Here is a 17,567-nt window from a genome sequence, read left to right as displayed (position 1 = left end):
TCACAACTTCCCTCCCAGCATTCCCATCCCAGGAAGCTGCAAGATCCTTCTCGGACTGCTCAAAATTGGAATGGAGGGAAAAAATGCCTTAATAAAATGCAACCAAAAATTAAAGCAGGAGGCAAAAGCTGCTGTTAGACAGTGCAGTTGGGGATGGAAAGCGCCAGAAATGGCAATGGGTTAAACCTCTTTGCTTTATAATTAAACAATGGAGGAGGGGGGGGGGGAATGCCAGGAGGTGGTTATTTTGGCAGGCTGTGTGTCCCTCCCCTCCCTGGAGATGCAGACACTGCTTTATAAAGCAAGGGAGTGTTTGAGTAGCAGAGATTGAATCGTGATTATGAGTTACACAGGGAAGGAGAGATGATACCTGGGAGAGATGTTTAATCTGCCAGCACTGGAGTGGCATGGCCTGGGCACAGCAATAACTCTGTGCAGGGCATGAGTCCTGCTCCTCAGGGAGATCTTTGGTTCCCAGTCCCCTGACAAAGTGTCACCAATAAATCCCATAAGCTGCAGCCCCCAGGATGAGTCTGTGGGTACTGGAGCCCATGAGGGGTAGAGAAGGGCTGCTGCTGCTTCAGGGAGCACAGAGACAGCAGCTATGAGGGTACAAGCACCTTCAGCAAGTGCAGGCAGAGAAGTCAAGTCCATCACTTGGTTTATCACCATTCCCTGATGTTTTCTGTTGCCAAAGTGCTTCTGCCTTCTCTGAAGCATTCTCTACCTTTCCTTTACAGGGTGAGCCAGGCCCCCACGGACCCCCAGGGGCACCTGGAGAGGATGGGGAGAGGGTAAGTCTGTCTGTGGATTCAGCAGCCCTTTGAATTCCTAACGAACCCCAGCAAACAAGAAGCAGATGCACCAACAGCCCAGAGACGTGGCAGGAGCAGCTGGCACACGAGACCTCGGTCCTTGTGCCCTGGGGATGCTGCTGGTGGCTGTGGAGGGAGGGAAGCACAGCAAGGAGCTGGGAGTAAAGCAAAGAGAAAAATCTGGTTTTAAAGATCTGGTCAGAAAAGTCGGGTTTTGTTAAAAAAAAAAAAATAGCACAAGGAAAATGTGAGCAAAGTATCGCTCCTGATTTCCTAAGACCCAGCGAACTGCAGCAAAACTTGGGGAAGAGAAATTCCGGGCAGATGCAGAAATCAGAGATTAAATTGTTCACTTCTCTTTCCACTGTGTTCAGTCAGTAATCAAAGGTCTCCAGCAAAGCTCAAACTAAGTGATTACAGCTCTAGAGAGCCTGGTTTAAAGGGAGAGATTGAAAATGCCGAGGCCGGGGGTGTGAGGAGCGTGTGGTTTAACCGGAGCAGCCTCTATGGATTTCCCAGGCTCTAATCCCCTTCCACGATATTTTCTTTCCACCTTTGGCTATTTGTTTCCCGTGTAAAGCTCAGATAATAACACCTTCCTCACCACAGGGTTAGCAGGATTAATTAGTTGCAGCTCTAAAGTGCTTTGAAGTCGAACAGAGCAAACCCGTGTCTTGCAGGGGAAGAACGAGTGTCTGGAGAACTTTAATCCTAAAAGAGAAAAAGAAACCATTTGAGGTGTGCAGGGAGAACAGAGGGCATAACTGAGAAGAAGAGCATGAATTTTATCAGCAGAGGAGGAGGGTTTACGAGGCCTGGCTGCTGGGATTGATTTCCTAAGAGGAAGCCTCAGGTTTTGGGTTATTTAAAATGACTCAGGGGAAGCACCATCTAATAATTTTGGGGTTTTGTTGGGACATCAGCAAGATGTGGGAGTAAGGGGATGAAGAATTACCCCTTTGTTGCCTCTGGTTTATCTGAGGAGCCCTAATTTGGCTAAATCACGTTCCCAGGGTGTTGCTCCCATACTGCCTTGCCATTCAGTTTGGTGTTAAATCTTGTGGTTATTGTCTCACATGCCCTGAATTGTTTCTACAACGTCTTGACTGGTAGGAAAATCCATCTTTATAAACATCAACATGAATTATGAAGTATCCTTAGAGCATTTCTAATCCCTGGTAAATTCTGCACACACAACATTAGTCTCCAGGCTTACAAGGTCTTCCTCATGCACAGATTCCCTTCCAGTCCTCCAGGGAAACTGCTTCTCTGTGTGAATATTATTTAACAGGAACAAAACCCCTGTGGTGTGACTGAAATATAACTGGTTTATTCTGTCTCTTGCTGCTTCTCTCCTTTTCTCTGCTGCTCAACAGGGAGATGATGGAGAAGTTGGACCCAGAGGTCTTCCTGGAGAACCTGTGAGTATCTTCTTCGTTGGCTTCATTGCTACTTTGGGCAAGGTCTTGATGTGATAATGGTGTTTTTAGGGGTCCCATGGGGCAGCTCTCCTGGTACTAAGCAAGACCCTTGAGGTCCTGCAGGGACTGAGCTTCTCTTGCTTGAAAACCCACATGAACAGTTTAGAGATTATCTGTACTGTGACAGCTCTGGTTTGCTTATTTTCACTAAGACACCTACCACAAAGAGAAGATGCTCTGGGGTTTTTTGTTTGATTTGGTTTCTATTGTTTTTTTAGTTTGTTTTTTTTTAATGAACAAAATTCTCATTGATTTTGTTTGCTCACTGGCTGGCCATTGAAAAAATTTTAACTGTAAATGTAAAAAGCTTAGCTTAGATTAGTTTTATACTTTTCCTGCCTCTGCTCTTCTTCCTGATTTAGAATAGAGGTAAGTAGGCTGGGGTCAAAAATTAGACGTGGCAAACATATGTGAAAAACAGGTTTTTTGAGTGTTCATAGGAAACTCCAGTGAGAAAAAGCTCTTTCTGCTATCCCAGGGCAGTGGCAGCTTCACCAGGTAGCTGCTGAGCACTTTGTTCTGTGCAGTGTTAGTGATCTCTTTTAAACCTCAGGGTGAAATCCTGGCAGGATTGAACTCAAGGGCACTTTTAGCCCTAAAGTCAGTGGGGTCAATATTCTGCTCACAGTGCACAAAACTCCATCAATCTGCAGTTTGTTCCTGTTTGGGCCCCCACTGGTAACAACTGAACCAGGAGGTGGGAATTGCTGGTGTCAGTAAGATTAAAGGAGATGTCAGTGGTGTTGGACAAAAACCTTTGGACCAACCCAAAGAAACGCTTTCACAGAGCATCCCACTGAAAAAAACCAATTGGGTTGTCAACTAGGTACCCTGAAAAAGCATTTTTTTTTCCCCTAATACTGAATATTTCTCTCTTTACTGGCAACAGCAAACCCTGCTTCTGGCTGGGTGTAGATTTTTGCGTGTAGTACAGTTGTTGGCTGCTCATTTCATCCAAAATGCATTTCCTTTGTTATGAAATGAACATTATCTGTCATTTACTGTCGGTTTTGCTTTCAAAATGTCTTATTTGGTTGTTCTGAGGCCCAGCGTGGTGGCCCGAGAGTAATTGATGGGAATTGTTGGACACAGTTCATGTGAGGAAGGGAAGGGTTGGCATTTACAGACTCACTGGAACTAAATTATAGACAAGATGTCTGATTAACTTCTGGGAAAGATTAATCAACTCAGCTATCTCCTTAGCACATGTCTAAGCAATAACTTATGGGTTATTAACTTCTTAAAAGCTTTTATGTGCTCAGGTAACACAGCAACAAAAAAGGAGCTTAAATGACGGTGATACAGGCAGGGAAGTTTATTTTTGTTTCAGCAACGTGAGTAAAAATACCTGGGATGGCCAGAATAAAGGTTTCAATTGCATTACAGGAAGCTTAGTCATAAATATAAACACCCTAAATATGTGTGGTTTTCTTCTTCTCTGCCTTGAGCCAAAGGAGGGTTTTTTGGTGACTGAAGATGGTGGTGGGACTTCAAAGTGGGTTTGCCTTCATCCTGCTCCATTTCCTTCCAGTTCCCATCAACTGACACCAGCAGAATTCCTGCTCTGCTGGGGTCTGTGCAGGGCTTGAGCTCATAGAGTTTTCAGTGGCCAGGATAGACCCCTTGGCTGATGCATCCAGTTTTTGCTGCAAACAGCATTTTTTTGCAGGATCAAAATCCCCACAGCCTCCAGGATCAGACACTTTATTAATGTAGCTTTACCCTGTAACATTTCATTTTAATTCCTCGGTTCTCTCTGCATCATAAAAAGGGGCACATGTAATATTTGGGCAGACAGATAAAACTGCTCATCAATCATGAACGATTTTCCTCCGTGACAATGAATGAGCACCATCCATACAACTTCCCAGCATTCCCTTATGTTCCCTCATTTCAGAAAGGGCCTGTGTTTAAAAGATGGGCTCTCAGACCTGCAGTGAGTGCACACAGACCCCATCCCTTTCCCTCTACTACAAACCCCCCTGAAGGCTGGAGGTCCAGGAGGTGCTGGGATGTGATTTGCAGAGCTTCCTGTTGCAGGAATGCAATTCTCCTGCTGTGTTTCTGCTTATTCAATGTGATTTTCCAATCCTACCAATTTCCCCGAAGATGACATGAGGTTAAATGTGGTGAGAAGGCTGGAAATGGAAAGAAAACACCAGGATACCAGGAGTCCTGGCTGGTTAAAGCTGAAGAACCAAATGGCTTTGAAAATGTACATTTATGCTGCAGGCTGAAAACCTTTCCCAGCCTTGCTGAGTTGTATAGATTGTTGATGATAAAAGCTGAATCTGGAGAGATTTTGAAATGCTGACCCTAACAATCCATTAGTGTTATCAGGTCATCCTTCATAATACTCCCCATCTAGAATGACTTGGCTGCAAAGTGTTTTGCATCCTCCTGTGCCTTACAGGGTAATCCAGGAATATGATTGAATTAATAAAAACAAGTTGGTTCAAGTGGGTTTTCTTCCAATCCAAAAGAATAAATGCCTGTGCCTGTATTATTTATCTTTATAATTCAAGGCTTTGTGCACACAGGATTTCTTCCCCACCAGTTTGTAAGTCAAGAAAGCTGCTGCTGCTGCACTGCCAGCCCTGACGTGTCCCTGGGCAGTGCAGTGCTCAGCCAGGCACGAGCTCATCCCAATCCATGCTCAGGGGAAGGGGGGCACTGGGAATGCTTAACCCCATTTGTTTTTTTCCCCACAGGGACCCCGAGGACTGTTGGGACCGAAGGGGCCACCAGGACCCCCGGGGCCACCGGTGAGTTCCTGGGGCTGCTGCCCTGCCCGAGCCTTGCAGATAAAAAAAACCCCCCATCCCCATCAGTCATTCAGGCAGATTTTCTACATCTGTGCAATGAAAAGCAGTGGTATTTCACAAAAAAAAAAAAAAAAAAAAAAGGAAGAAAAGATGGCTCAAAGTCTCTATTCTCCCCCATTTTCAGTGGTGTCACGTCCATTTAGGGCAGCTGAAGATTTGGCCCACCTGAGTAAATATTAATGCCTTGCTCAGGCTGAGAGGGAAGAATGAGAGTTATTAACACAGTGGCTTTGCTATTAACTTTTGCCTGAGGGCTGGTGAGGCTTTAAAGCAGTTTGTTCATATTTTGGGCAAAAGCTGAGGAAGGAGCATGTTGGTTTATATTCAGGAGACAGTCACCTTATCCCTGGAAGTGCTGATGCAGGGGCTGTCTCCCTAAATCACTGCTGCCTGCTGGAGTCCCACAGCTTAAAAACCCAAACCCTGCTAGAGCTGAAGGGGCCAGTGTTTAATGGGGAGCATTGTGAAGCCCTTAACCTCTCCTGGGATGTGGAGACATCTTTGCTGGGAGCCCCCAGACCTGCTGAAATTTAATGAGGAGAAATTTAATGCAGGATTTGCTCCAAAACTGTCTCATCTCCCACAAATGTGATGTTATACCCAGATACCTTGTGCTGCCCCACAGCAAAAGCTTAGCCTGGAGAACAGGGGGCTCAGGGAGAGCTTCTTGCTCTCTACCTGAAAGGAGGTTCTAGTGGGGTGGGTGTCAGCCTCTTCTCCCAGGTAACAAAATGAGAGGAAATGGTCCCAAGTGGCACCAGGGGAGGTTTGGTTTGGCTATTAGGAAAATTGTCTTCATGGAACGGGTTGCCAAGCACTGGAATGGGCTGCCCAGGGAAGTGGTGGAGTCACCATCCCTGTAAATGTTCAAAAAACATGTAGATGTGGCACTTGGGCACATGATTTAATGGTGAACGTCGTGGTGGTGGTGGGTTGATGGTTGGACTCGATGGTCTTCGAGGTTTTTTCCAACCTTAACAATCCTATGACTATAAAGCAGTGACAGGGGGACATCTCCAGCTGACCATGTACCACGTTATCCCCTCAGTGACGATGCTCAGGGCAAGTTTGACCCCAGCTGCCTTTTGTTTTGGCTCAAGGCAGCTCAGCCCTGTTGCCTTTTACCTGCTGCCTGGTTGAATGATGCCTTGCATCCCAAGGCAGGTGTTTTCTCCTGTTTTCCTTTGCTGCTCTGTGCCTGCTCACTGTCAGAGGCAATCCAGCTGTGGTATTTAGCCAGGATTTGCTCGACCTGGTGCTGATTCTGCCTCCCAGGCAGGTTAAACCAGTGGGGAAAGCACTGAAATGATTTTTTAAAGTGTAAACTGGATCCGTGGAATTGGCTGCTGTAACAAACACCTCTAAAAAATTGTTCCCTTTCCACGTGGCCCAAAGGGCCTCCCGATGTTTTGCTGTTTTTTATGGCCATTTCCCTACTTTTCTGGTGCAAAATAACGAGAAATTTTCTTACTGCTGTTTTTATAAATCCTTTCTCAGGGTGTGGCTGGTATGGATGGACAAACAGGTCCCAAAGGGAATGTGGTAAGTTCTCACTGCAAATTTTTACAGGCAGCTCAGATATAAGGAGCAAAATGTAAAATGTACTCTATTAGATTAGATTTGCTAATTGCTTTTTAGCCTGGTCTAGATTCCTATCAGAGCCTGCGAAAAACATGGAGAACATCTTCCTACAGCAAATGGATGTTAATTTATTGTAATTTCTGATGGAATTACACATTATTTCCCCATGAAAGATGAAACATTTTCATCGAGATGTTGGTCTAACGAGTATCAAAATACAGTAATTTAACTGAGAGGAAAAAAGTCTTTCTGTGCCTCATACTCTGCATGGATCGGATGGAATGGATTCCCTGGAGAAGAGCTGATGCAGAGCCAGGTAGTGTCAGAGCCTTGCTCAGCTCATTTGGGCTGCAAATCCCTGCGGAGAAATGAGTGTGCCTGGAATTAACTTCTCCCCTCCCTATCCCACTGGGAGAGAAGCTGTTTCCAGGAGCTTTTGGTTGCTGGCAGAAGGTTAGAGAGGGTTCAAGCTGCTGTGAGGGTGTGGATCTGGGAGCTCAGGTCTGTCCAGGCAGTGGGAACACAGGGACAGGGTTGGGGGGATCCAGGTGTCCATGCAGGGCAGGAGTTGTGGTGCCTGAGGTCACACTGGCCCTGCTCCCACCTCTCCTACCTTCATCTCTGCCCTTGTCTCTCCTCACAGGGTCCTCAAGGTGAGCCAGGTCCCCCAGGACAGCAGGGTAACCCAGGTGCTCAGGTAAGAGCAAAACTCCTTTTCCACAGGTAGGAAAAAGGAATGATAGTTTAGCACAACTTCGCTCCCCTGCCAGGGGTGGGACCAGCAACATGGAGATCTGCTGGGAATTGGCTTGGTGATACATTGCTGGTCCAAAACCTTCCTGAAAATACTCCCAGTTCAGATCCCCCCAGTTCTCACCTGGCTTTTGCTGCATGTTGCAAAGCCAAGCCCAGGTCTGAGCCGTCTCTTTTGCCGAGTCACATCTCGTGGCTCATGTCTGATTTTTAGCATCCCACACTCCAGTTGCTCCACAACCAGCTGGGTAATACAGATGTCCAGGCCTTGCTGTCAGCCCTCTCCACGACTCTCAGAGAGTTTTACTCCTCAGAGCAGCTCTGTTTCCACCCTGCTGCCCATGACCAGGTGGAGCAGCTCCCCCAGCTCTGCCACACTGTGCTGAAAGGCAATTTCATCGTTCCTCACAAGACATTTTGAGAATGAATGGAGCTGAGGAAACCCCCAGCCATCACAGGCACTAAAATAATACTCAGCTGAGACACTGCCAAGATGCATTTGGAAGGAATAACTTGTTCCTTAATGACTCTATATTTTTTATTTTTTTTTGCTTTTCACAGGGTCTTCCAGGTCCACAAGGAGCGATCGGTCCCCCAGGAGAGAAAGTAGGTTTCAACATTGCAGCTCTGGCCTCAGACAACTGTTGCCATTGATATGCATTTGCTCCCTCAGCTGCTCCTTTGCCCCATATGCAACATCTGTTTGCAGCTGTGTCCATGGAAGTCTAATGCCTCTCATTCCAGACAGAGGAGAGATCAAGACAGCACGGTTTTACCTCGAATTCATAATATTTGCATTCATTTCCCCTCTGAGGAGAAACATTTTGAAGGCAGTAAAACATTAGGAGAGGATTGAAAATTGTCTTTTTCTGTGGGCTGAACGCTTTGGATGGTAATGGGAAGAGCCCATGGATGTGGCTCACTCAGCTGAGTTCCCCTCCCTCTGCCTCTCTGATTTTTGGTGGCTGTTGCCATGGGGTGGGTGCCAGCCTTGGCTCCCCCCAACAGCCCTGGGACCATCAGATTTAGAGAAGGGGAAGTTTTGCCTACAGAGGGTTCATTCTCCAGGGCTTTGCTCAGCTCCCACTGAGCAGGGACACAGTGTGTGTCCTGGTGTGTGCACTGGGAGAAGCCTCTGCTTGTGTGGAGTGGACTTAAGTTATTGATAATTCCTCTGCAAAGGAGCACATTAAAGTTCTGTCAGATAAGTGGCACTTCCCAGTGGAGTGAGAAATCAGGGGCTGCTTAATTAAAAGGTACTCACTGAGCAGTGTTAGAGCAGCAAGTGCAGTCAGTTGGGATAGCTCCTTTCCTCCTTAATCACCTCGAGATTTTTCACCAAGCAATGGGCATTTCTTGATCCTGTAACTCCACAGTTCGACATCCTCCACCTTGTCCTCGTGTCCCTGTGCAGCATCGTGTCCCTTTGGCAGGGCACAGGTGGTGCCCATGCCCTGAGCTCTCAGTGCTGCCTCGTGTCTGTGTGTGTGAGGTGCCAGCACGGGCCCTGCAGCCCCTCAGGGTGCTGGAACAGCTCTGCCCACAGAAATCAACAGAATCCCTACAAGTCATGGAAGCTTTTCCACCAGACTCGTGTCTGTGCAGCCTTTCACTGACAGGAAAAGCAAGAAATGTGGCTGAAAAGCCCTGTCCTCTGATGTTCTGGAGACTCTGACCACTGAACTGTTGGCTTTCTGTTCGTTTTCAGGGGCCTCTGGGCAAACCTGGTCTCCCTGGCATGCCTGGGGCAGATGGGCCTCCGGTAAGTCATCCTTTCCTAATTCCCTGCTTGGCACCAGGTTGGATTCTGCCCCACCCACCCTTGGGTTTATGAATTCATGAGCCCCCCATGTCGTGGTTTAACCCCAGCCACCAACCAAACCCCACACAGCTGCTCCCTCACTGCCCCACCAGTGGGACTGGGGAGAGAATGGGAAGGGTAAAAGCTGGAAAATCGTGGGTTGAGATAAAAGCAGTTTAATATGGACTCAAACAGCCCAGCCCACAAGGTCAAGCTCATCCTTGGCTGTGTGTTGGCTGGTTTGGGAAGCCCCATCCCTGCTCCCAGCTTTGCTCACCCTGGGTGCTTCTCACCAACTCCTCGGGCCTCTCATTCCCTTCCACCCGTTTCTCCTTTCAGTTCTCCAAACTTTGGCAGCTCCCTGAGGCAGGGACAGGTTTCTCTGTGTATTTATGCACACCACAGCACGTGCCTGGGGTGCTCCTCACCTCTCTCAGGGCTGCCAGGCACGGCTGCACAGCGGTGATAAGAGCAGGGGGAAATTACATGTCACTGTTCTATTCTTGCAGCTTCCTCCTGTAATCCTGCTTTAAACATAATTTGCTCCTTGCTCCAGAAATTGGTCTTAAAAATCTCTGGCCTTTAAACCTGAGCTCATTTTTTACCCATCTCAGTGGCACCTGGTTTTTAAGGGTGAAAAATGTAAAGAGGCTGCATTCTATTAATGCAAATGCAGAGCGTGGCAAAAAAAAAAAAAGAAAAAAAAAAAAAATTACATTTCCCACCCTGGGATTATCATTCCTACCGAGGGCACTTGGAACACCCGTACAATTGTTAGCTGAGTCAACAGAGCAGCTAAAAGCAAAGCCCAGAACATCTCTAAATCTGTAGTTTTTGATGTGAAATTCCTGCAGCAGCCTCCAGGGAGGTTCTGCTGGAGAAGCCCCTGGGTCTATTTTTATGCAGCCTGGAGGCTGTGTGAGACCTGCAGGCTGAGCACGTGGTGGGGGGTGCGTGGACACGGGGCCTTTCCCACAGGTAGATGTGTGGATTTGTGCAGATTCCCAGGCTTTGGAAGCAGGGTGGTTGCTCTTTCCAAGGACAAAAACCCGCCTGTGTTCTATTTATAGAAAGCGGTGTTGGAAGACACCTGAAAACCCCCGAGGGCCTGACGTGTCTCTCTCTCTCTGCGAAAGCCAACTCAGCTGCTCATCAATTTTTGATCTCAGCAGCAGTAATGGAGATGGGCATTTTTTGAAAACGGTGGTGATTTAGTGCAGAGCTGGACCAAGGCTTTTGAAATCCTGCTGCACGTCCCTCGTGCCTCCCCTGGAGTGCAGGGACACACCTGGAGCTGAGGGCAGACGAGGTTCTGTGAGCCCCCTCATGCACTGATGCTCTTGGTGCTGTTTAAACTCACAGGAAAAATTGAGGTTGCGTTTTCTCCCACTTTTTTTTTTCGTTTTTGATCTAAAAATGACAGCTGTCGTTTGGTTTCTTTTTTAATCCAGCTCATTTTGTGAAATGCAGCTCATCTGACATTCCCGTTCTGAATCTGACGACGGAAAACACTCTTAGAATTTTCTTTGTTATGGTGGTAGAAATTTGCTGGTGTATTTGAAGGAGAGAGTTCATAAATAAGGAATCCATTGAGTGCAGAAGGTCTGAGTGGCTTTAGAGCAGCTGGATGTGTTTTCAGCATCTTCATAAAATGAAGGTGTCTGGGTGTGAAGCCCTTGCAGGGGTTATTTCTGTTGTCCAGACATTGCCAACCCAAGGGTCACCTTCCATCCTGGCTCCATTTTGGATCCAACAGTAGGGAAATCAGTAAAAACTGCTTTCATGGATTTCCCTAATTTCTCACCAGTCCTCCAAACTGTGTCTGAGGCAATTCACACGTTTGTTTTCTACTGCAAAAAGAATTCCAAAGGCTATCAATGAGAATGGGTTGGAAACTCTTGGATGTTGAGTTATTCAGCATCAAATCCCAAGAGGAATGCTGGCCAGCATCCAGCCTGCCTCTGTCTAGCAGGGATGCAGGTTAGCTGAGCATTCGTCATGAGATCTTGTACTGGACTCCAGGAATTAGGAATTTAATGAGGGGCTCTGACCAGTCTGGGCATCTTGTGACCTTCACAAGTTTGCTGACACATGGTCTTGATTTTATCTGTTTTCCTATCTGCAAAATTCAAATGCTGCTGAACTCACCAAGCTGTTCAAACATACAAAGAATATTGAAAAAATGGTTTGTGCTTCTCTGCTGAAAGGTGGTGAAGAGCAAAAATAGAAACAACCAGGTAGGAAACCCCCAAGGACCCAAATGCTGCTCTCTTCCTTTTGGGACAAGCTTACCCTTGCAAGGTGGTTTTGGGGGGGCCACTTGTCTCAGTAGGAGCTTCCTGGGGAGCAACTGTTCTCTGACAAATAAATCTCAGCTGCCAGAGCAGCTTGTTGGCTTCTGAAGCTTGAGATGTGCACTAAACCCCCAAATCCTCTTCTCTTTGTCTCTTCTATTAACAGGGTCATCCTGGCAAGGAAGGTCCTCCTGGAGAGAAGGGCAGTCAGGTAGGTGTGTCCACAAGATCCTCATCACTGCTAAGGGGAAGGTCCTGGATCTGCCTGGGGACAGATCTCCATGGAGCTGTGGGAATGGCTGGGCAGGCAGGGATGTGGGGCAAGGGAGGTGGCAAGGAGCAAACCTGGCTGAGATTTGAAAGCTGAGCCCAGATTTCATCTGCTTGCTTGCCTCTTCTGGTGCTTGGATGGGTCCTCTCTCAGCTCCTCCCAGCTCTCCTGGCAGTGAGGCTCTGTAGCACAGTGGACAGAAAAACTGACCCTGGGAAGGGAAGCCTTCTCTTGACAGACACAAATAAATATCCTTTGTGGCACAGGGAATGCAAAAAGTAGCTTTTTTCAAAAAAAAACATTACTATTTCCTGATCTCCCTTTTTCTTCCCCTGCCCCTCAAAGTCCCCCTTTAACAATATATTTGAGATTATTGCTGGAAGCCAGAGTCCATCTGTCCAGGAGATTTACCATCTGCATTCCTGCTGCCTCCCATTCAGTCAAAAAAAATTACATTTGTCAAAAGTCTTCGATTAGAGCTCTGGCTTGATGGACATTTGAGAGTGCTGGTGCTGCCAGAACAAAACCCACAGCCATTTACCCGCCTGGTGTCACACGAGGCTGAAAATTCCAAACTCTGCAGAGCACAAAGAGCCAATAAATGCTTGTGGTGGTGATCCCTGTGCTGGAAGACATCGAGCAAATGTCAGAGAGGTGGTTTTGGAGCAGCACTGGTGCTGCAGGGCCCTCCAAGCAGAATTCATGCGAGGTCTGGGATGCTGGAGAGCACGTCGGCTTCCTCAGGCTGGAAAAAATGGTCTGTCTCAGGCTGGGAGAAGTGGAAGAGTGTTTGTTTAGAGAGGAAACTGGGTAAAAAAACAGCCAAATGGGGCCAGTAGAGAACCTGAATCATTTGCAGGTGTGAGGGTGGGAAAGGAGTTTTTGCAGGGTGTGTGTCAGGCACAGTGTCCAGCACAGCCCGTGGTGTCCTTGAGGATTTGAAGTTCTCAGTGCCAGAAGGGAGCTTTGGAGCATCTCCCCTCCCATGTGGCTGAGGCCAAAGGACATCACCCCAAGGCTTGTGCCTCGAGCAGTAACTCCTCTCTGTGATCACCATTGTGAGTTCTGCTGTTTTACTGCAGGCCAGGATGGTTGGGAAGTGGGGACAGAACAGAACGTGTTCCTGCTCTCTTGAGAACTGGTTCTTTTCTTTAATCCAAAACACAAATTGTCAGCCTTGTGTGTAAATCCCCTTTCTAACAAGTTGTTGCTATCCTGACTCCTCTCATCCTCCTTTTCCTTTGCCATCAGCTTAGCCCAGCACACCTGCTCGGGGAGCTGCTCCTGCAGCTCTCAGGGCTATTTGGGGCTATTTTCAGGTGGCCACTGCCATTCCTGCCTGGTCTGAAGCAGCCAGATGGCTGGAAATTTGTTTCCCACACACTCTTCTTGTCACTGCACTGTTGTTTTGATCTTGACACGTTTTTCTTCTTGCATTTTGTTCCCCCCAGGGTCCCCCAGGCCCTCAGGGCCCTATCGGTTACCCGGGACCACGCGGAGTCAAGGTAAGGAGGGCACAGGAACAGTGTCCATGGCATTGCTTGTCCAGCTGGAGCTTTCCAGCTGGTGCTGGAGGTGGACAGATGTCCTACCAGGGCTCTTAGGGCCACCTCAGTGACCAACAGCATTTATTGCTTGAGTGAGTCTTGGTCCAGCATCATCTCCCATCCACGAGGATTCCAAATTCCCTGATCCCCCACAACCCCTCCTGGCATTGTTCAGTGCTTTGGAGAGATTCCTCTTGTAATTCCCAGTGAGAATGGCTCGCTCCCATTCCCATTGTTTCCAGTTTACAACCAAAAGTAAAGCTCAGCCAGAATGTGAAGACTTCAACAAGGCTTGTTAATAAAACAAACCGGCCTATTGCTAAAACAAAACGAGCTTTCCACGCTCCTCATCCAAAGCCTTGTTAGATGGAGTTTGTGCATCTCAGCAATGAGCTTTGTCACTAGATTGAATTCCAGCTTTTCCTTGCTCCTGCTGCCTGCAGCCCTGCATGCAGATGACAAGGCAGTGGGGTTTTTTTCCCCGTTCAGCTCTGGCTGTTGTACCCATCAAGATGTATTAGTTCAGGTGCAGATGCGTCCTGCATCCCAAAGGGCCAATGAATCTGCAGGGATCTGCACTAGCAGGTACAAACACAGCTTGGGGACTAACTGGAGGTGAAGTTAAACCCTCTAAAACCCCCTTTTTTTCCAATAGCAGAAACCCATTCGCTGTTCTGCCTTCAAAATTTAAGCAGGATGTATTTAACCAAAGCAAACTTCCATCTCATTTCTTGCAAGGTTGTAGATTGAGACACAGTGGTCCATTAGGGAATGGTTTGCTGTGGTGTTTACCACTGAAGTGGAACAGTTCCACATTAGAGTGAGCTGCAGAAAGTGTGTCATGCACCAGACCCTACAGACAAGGTTTGGCTTCCTACAGGCAGGGTTCTATTAACTGCATGAGCCTCCAGCTTGGAAAAAAATGTTTGGGTTTGTAAATATAAATAACTTTTAGACCTTGCCTTGCTCACCAGAACCCTGTTCTGTGGCACAGACTTGTACTTCTAATTATACTTTTTCTTCACATGTTAAAGGGAAGAAAAAATTAAAACACCCCAAGCAAATTATTCCACAAAAGAAACCCCAAAATGTGGGGGTGGGTTTTCTGCTGCACTGTACAGCTGGTGTAGATACTCAAGGGTGATGGTTTATCCTGAGAGACAGGATAGTCTGAGGGTGGGGAGGCCCTGGCACAGGTTTCCCAGAGAAGCTGTGGCTGCCCCATCCCTGGAAGTGTCCAAGGCCAGGCTGGACAAGGCTTGGAGCAACCTGGGCTAGTGGAAGGTGTCCCTGCCCATGGCAGGGGGTGGAACTGGATGATCTTTAGGTCCCTTCCAACCCAAACCAGTCTGTGACTCTATGATAGATGGGAAGTCAGGGGGTCCAACAGTTTTGAGCTGGTGGCATAAAAAGGGGCAGATCCTGACCACACTCAGCACCTCCAGGCTGAGCACCATGGACTGGTTGCCTTGGTGAAGGTCTGGAGAGCATCTGCTCTGTGTCACAAATACCCACACCACTTGCATTTTCTTTTTTTCTGTCTTTTGGGGCCTAATTGTACCTTAAAATTATAATGCATGCACAGAGGTGAGAAGCATGGTAAAAAAGAGCTGAGTTTGCCTTTGAGTGTCAGACATGGATGTTAGACTCCAGCTCTGAGATTTTAATATGGATTCACTTCCCAAGTGTCCATGCACAGCTCGAGCACTGGTTTTCCTGTGAATAATCAAGTGAACTCAGGCTGCTGGCAAGGCATTTATGGAAATGTTTGTATGAAAAATGAAAAAAGACTTTTCAAAGTGAACTTTATCCCTGGAAACAGAACTCATGGGTAGAGACCACCAACCCAAAATCAAGTCAGCGGAGGTTGGTGATCTAAGATACTCCCTGGTGACCCAAAAGCAGCTGATATTTAATCAGCAATATGTTTAGGAACATCACAGTTTGTAGAAATCCCATTGTCAACATCAGAGAAAGCAAAAATCACCATAATTAATAATGATTTTTAGTTTCTTCACTCTGTAGTGATACCATTGTAACATCTTGTTTTATCTCCTGCAAGGGAGCAGATGGAGTTCGTGGATTGAAAGGCACCAAAGGTGAAAAGGTGAGTTAATGCTGCACATTTGGGTTGAATTTCTAAAGCCTCTGAGCGTTGTTGCAGATGAGTCCCACAGGATGCTCCCTGGGACATTTTCTCCTGCACAAGGGGTTTCTCTTGGGCAAGAAGTGGGACTGAGCACCCAAAGGACCTTTGTTGTGGACTGGGTGCAGGATGGACAGCCCAGAGTCCAGTGTTGGGATGATTTCCTCCTGACAAGATTTGTAACTGGCGTGATTCCATGGAGCCTGAAGGGTTTGTGAGTGTTACAGCTGGATAACAGTGCACAGGATGTGCTGCCTGGGACCCAAATAAATGAGAGAGTCAACACAGTGTATCCCTGCCTGTCCCAAAGATGCAGCTGGTTTCTCCCAGAGGAAGAGCGGGAGGTGGAGAAAAATCTTACTCAGTCCCTTAAGCAGATCCCTGTTCCTTCCTCCCTGCCCCCCCAGCAATTCAGCAGCAAATCCAGCAGTTTTAGCAAGGGAATCCTTGCAGGGACCTTCCAAACTCTAAAAGTCTTTCTGGGAACTGTGTCTTCATTGCCTATCAAGGATTAGCTGTAGGATGAGATGTTTATTGATTGGAGCTCTGCAATTAAATCTTCTTGGCTGAAAGGAATACTGCCAGTGTCCTAGAGGCTGCCTGGGAGCCCAGTGTAAAACATCCTCCACGAGAAGAAAACCAGTTGTACTCCAGAAATAATTGGTTCCCAGTACTGCCAAGGGGGTGTTACTCACATGGGGCCAGATTTGTGGCCTTGACTTGCAGCCAGGATGGGATGCAGGGAACAATTGTTGGGATCCCTTGGGATCAGCCACAGCCCAGCTGACTTTCCATGCCTGTTTGTTCACACCAAAGAACTTAGAGGAGCCAAAGTGATGGGCACTGTGGGGACCTCATCTTGCCCTCTCTGAGTAGTGACTCTAGAGAGGGGTTTTTTCCTGTTTTTTCCCCTTTTATACACCCTCTCTGATTTTTTCCCCCTCTTCTCCATTATTTAGGGTGAAGATGGCTTCCCTGGCTTCAAAGGTGATATGGGCATCAAAGGAGACCGGGTAAGAGTCTGTGACTGATGGGATCTTGTTGTGCTTTGCTTTTCAAACCTGTGTGTTATTGTTCAAATGCAGTTCAGGGAGAGCAGCCAGGGGGGCCCCTGTCAGAGCCCTTTTGGCACATCCAGTCTTGAGTCAGGAGTGCAGGAATTTCGTGTTCACCTTGAGCACAGCAGTTGTGAAGCCCTGAATTTTCTAATCTCACCTTGAAGGTAAAAGAAGCCTGAGTGGTAATAGAGAGCCCTGTCTTGCTGTTTTGACTGCAAGGAATGCTGTGTAATCCAGCTGTATCACATGTTTATTTTCAGTATCTTTTTTCCCCCATAAAATTCCATGTCGGGCTTGGTAGGCATCTTTATTTGCTCTGCCCAAGATGCTTCCATGCCATCAGTGGGAAGTACAAAATTGCCAGGAACACACTTTATTAAAACCAGAGCAGTGCTGTGGAAACTGCCAAGGGTGGAGTGTTCTGTGAGACTTGATCTTCACACCAACAGGATTCCCAAATCCCCCTTGGATGCAGGCAGTGGCTGCAGCACTTGGCTTTACAGCACTTCTGTCCATCCTCTGTGCCCAGTCCTTGGGGACAGGGGTCTGTCCTGTGCCCTTACTAAGTGATGTAATGCCTGGGACTTGAGCACTGAAACCCTCCCTGGGATCCAGAGAGCTCTGCCATCACTCATCACCACGTTTAAAGGGAAAATGAATGTCTCGTGTGAAGGCTTGTAAAAGTAGACATCAAATCCTCCATTTTTCCTGGTGCTTAAATGAGCATTTAAATCAAAAGCTTCCTCAGCCTCCTTCTTGCCAAGGACTAAAGGTGACACCTCAGGGAGGTGACTTTTGTCCTCACCATAAGCACAAGATCTTTCAACTAAACTCAGCCTCCAGTTACCACCATCGAGCTCTTTGTGCTCCATGATGAGCAGTGAAAGGACAGGGGATACTCAAGAGCCTCATGGATAAATCTGTGTCCACCAGCTCCTGGTGAGAGAGGAGAAGGCTGCCTGTGCTCCCAGCATGGAGGCATCTCCTGTTACCCT

The 17,567-nt window shown here is 47.4% G+C and overlaps 1 protein-coding gene across 1 annotated transcript in view; it reads left to right on the top strand.

Annotated features, from left to right (window-relative positions):
* The window catches only part of COL5A1 (collagen type V alpha 1 chain), a 146,606-nt gene that overhangs the window by 90,232 nt on the left and 38,807 nt on the right, over positions 1-17,567 (top strand). The window contains exons 19-29 of the mRNA XM_051807628.1: positions 741-794; positions 2,192-2,236; positions 5,008-5,061; positions 6,619-6,663; positions 7,346-7,399; positions 8,017-8,061; positions 9,164-9,217; positions 11,717-11,761; positions 13,273-13,326; positions 15,431-15,475; positions 16,474-16,527. Of these exons, the coding sequence (XP_051663588.1) occupies positions 741-794; positions 2,192-2,236; positions 5,008-5,061; positions 6,619-6,663; positions 7,346-7,399; positions 8,017-8,061; positions 9,164-9,217; positions 11,717-11,761; positions 13,273-13,326; positions 15,431-15,475; positions 16,474-16,527 (549 nt within the window). The remainder of the gene's footprint in view (positions 1-740; positions 795-2,191; positions 2,237-5,007; positions 5,062-6,618; positions 6,664-7,345; positions 7,400-8,016; positions 8,062-9,163; positions 9,218-11,716; positions 11,762-13,272; positions 13,327-15,430; positions 15,476-16,473; positions 16,528-17,567) is intronic.

The sequence above is a fragment of the Manacus candei genome, unplaced genomic scaffold (genome assembly GCF_025592945.1).
Source record: "Manacus candei isolate 608988 ecotype Guabito, Panama unplaced genomic scaffold, ASM2559294v1 h1tg000071l, whole genome shotgun sequence".
Taxonomy (NCBI): Eukaryota; Metazoa; Chordata; class Aves; order Passeriformes; family Pipridae; genus Manacus; species Manacus candei.
Note: the sequence above shows the minus strand (reverse complement) of the source record. Positions and strands in the feature narration are given on the sequence as shown.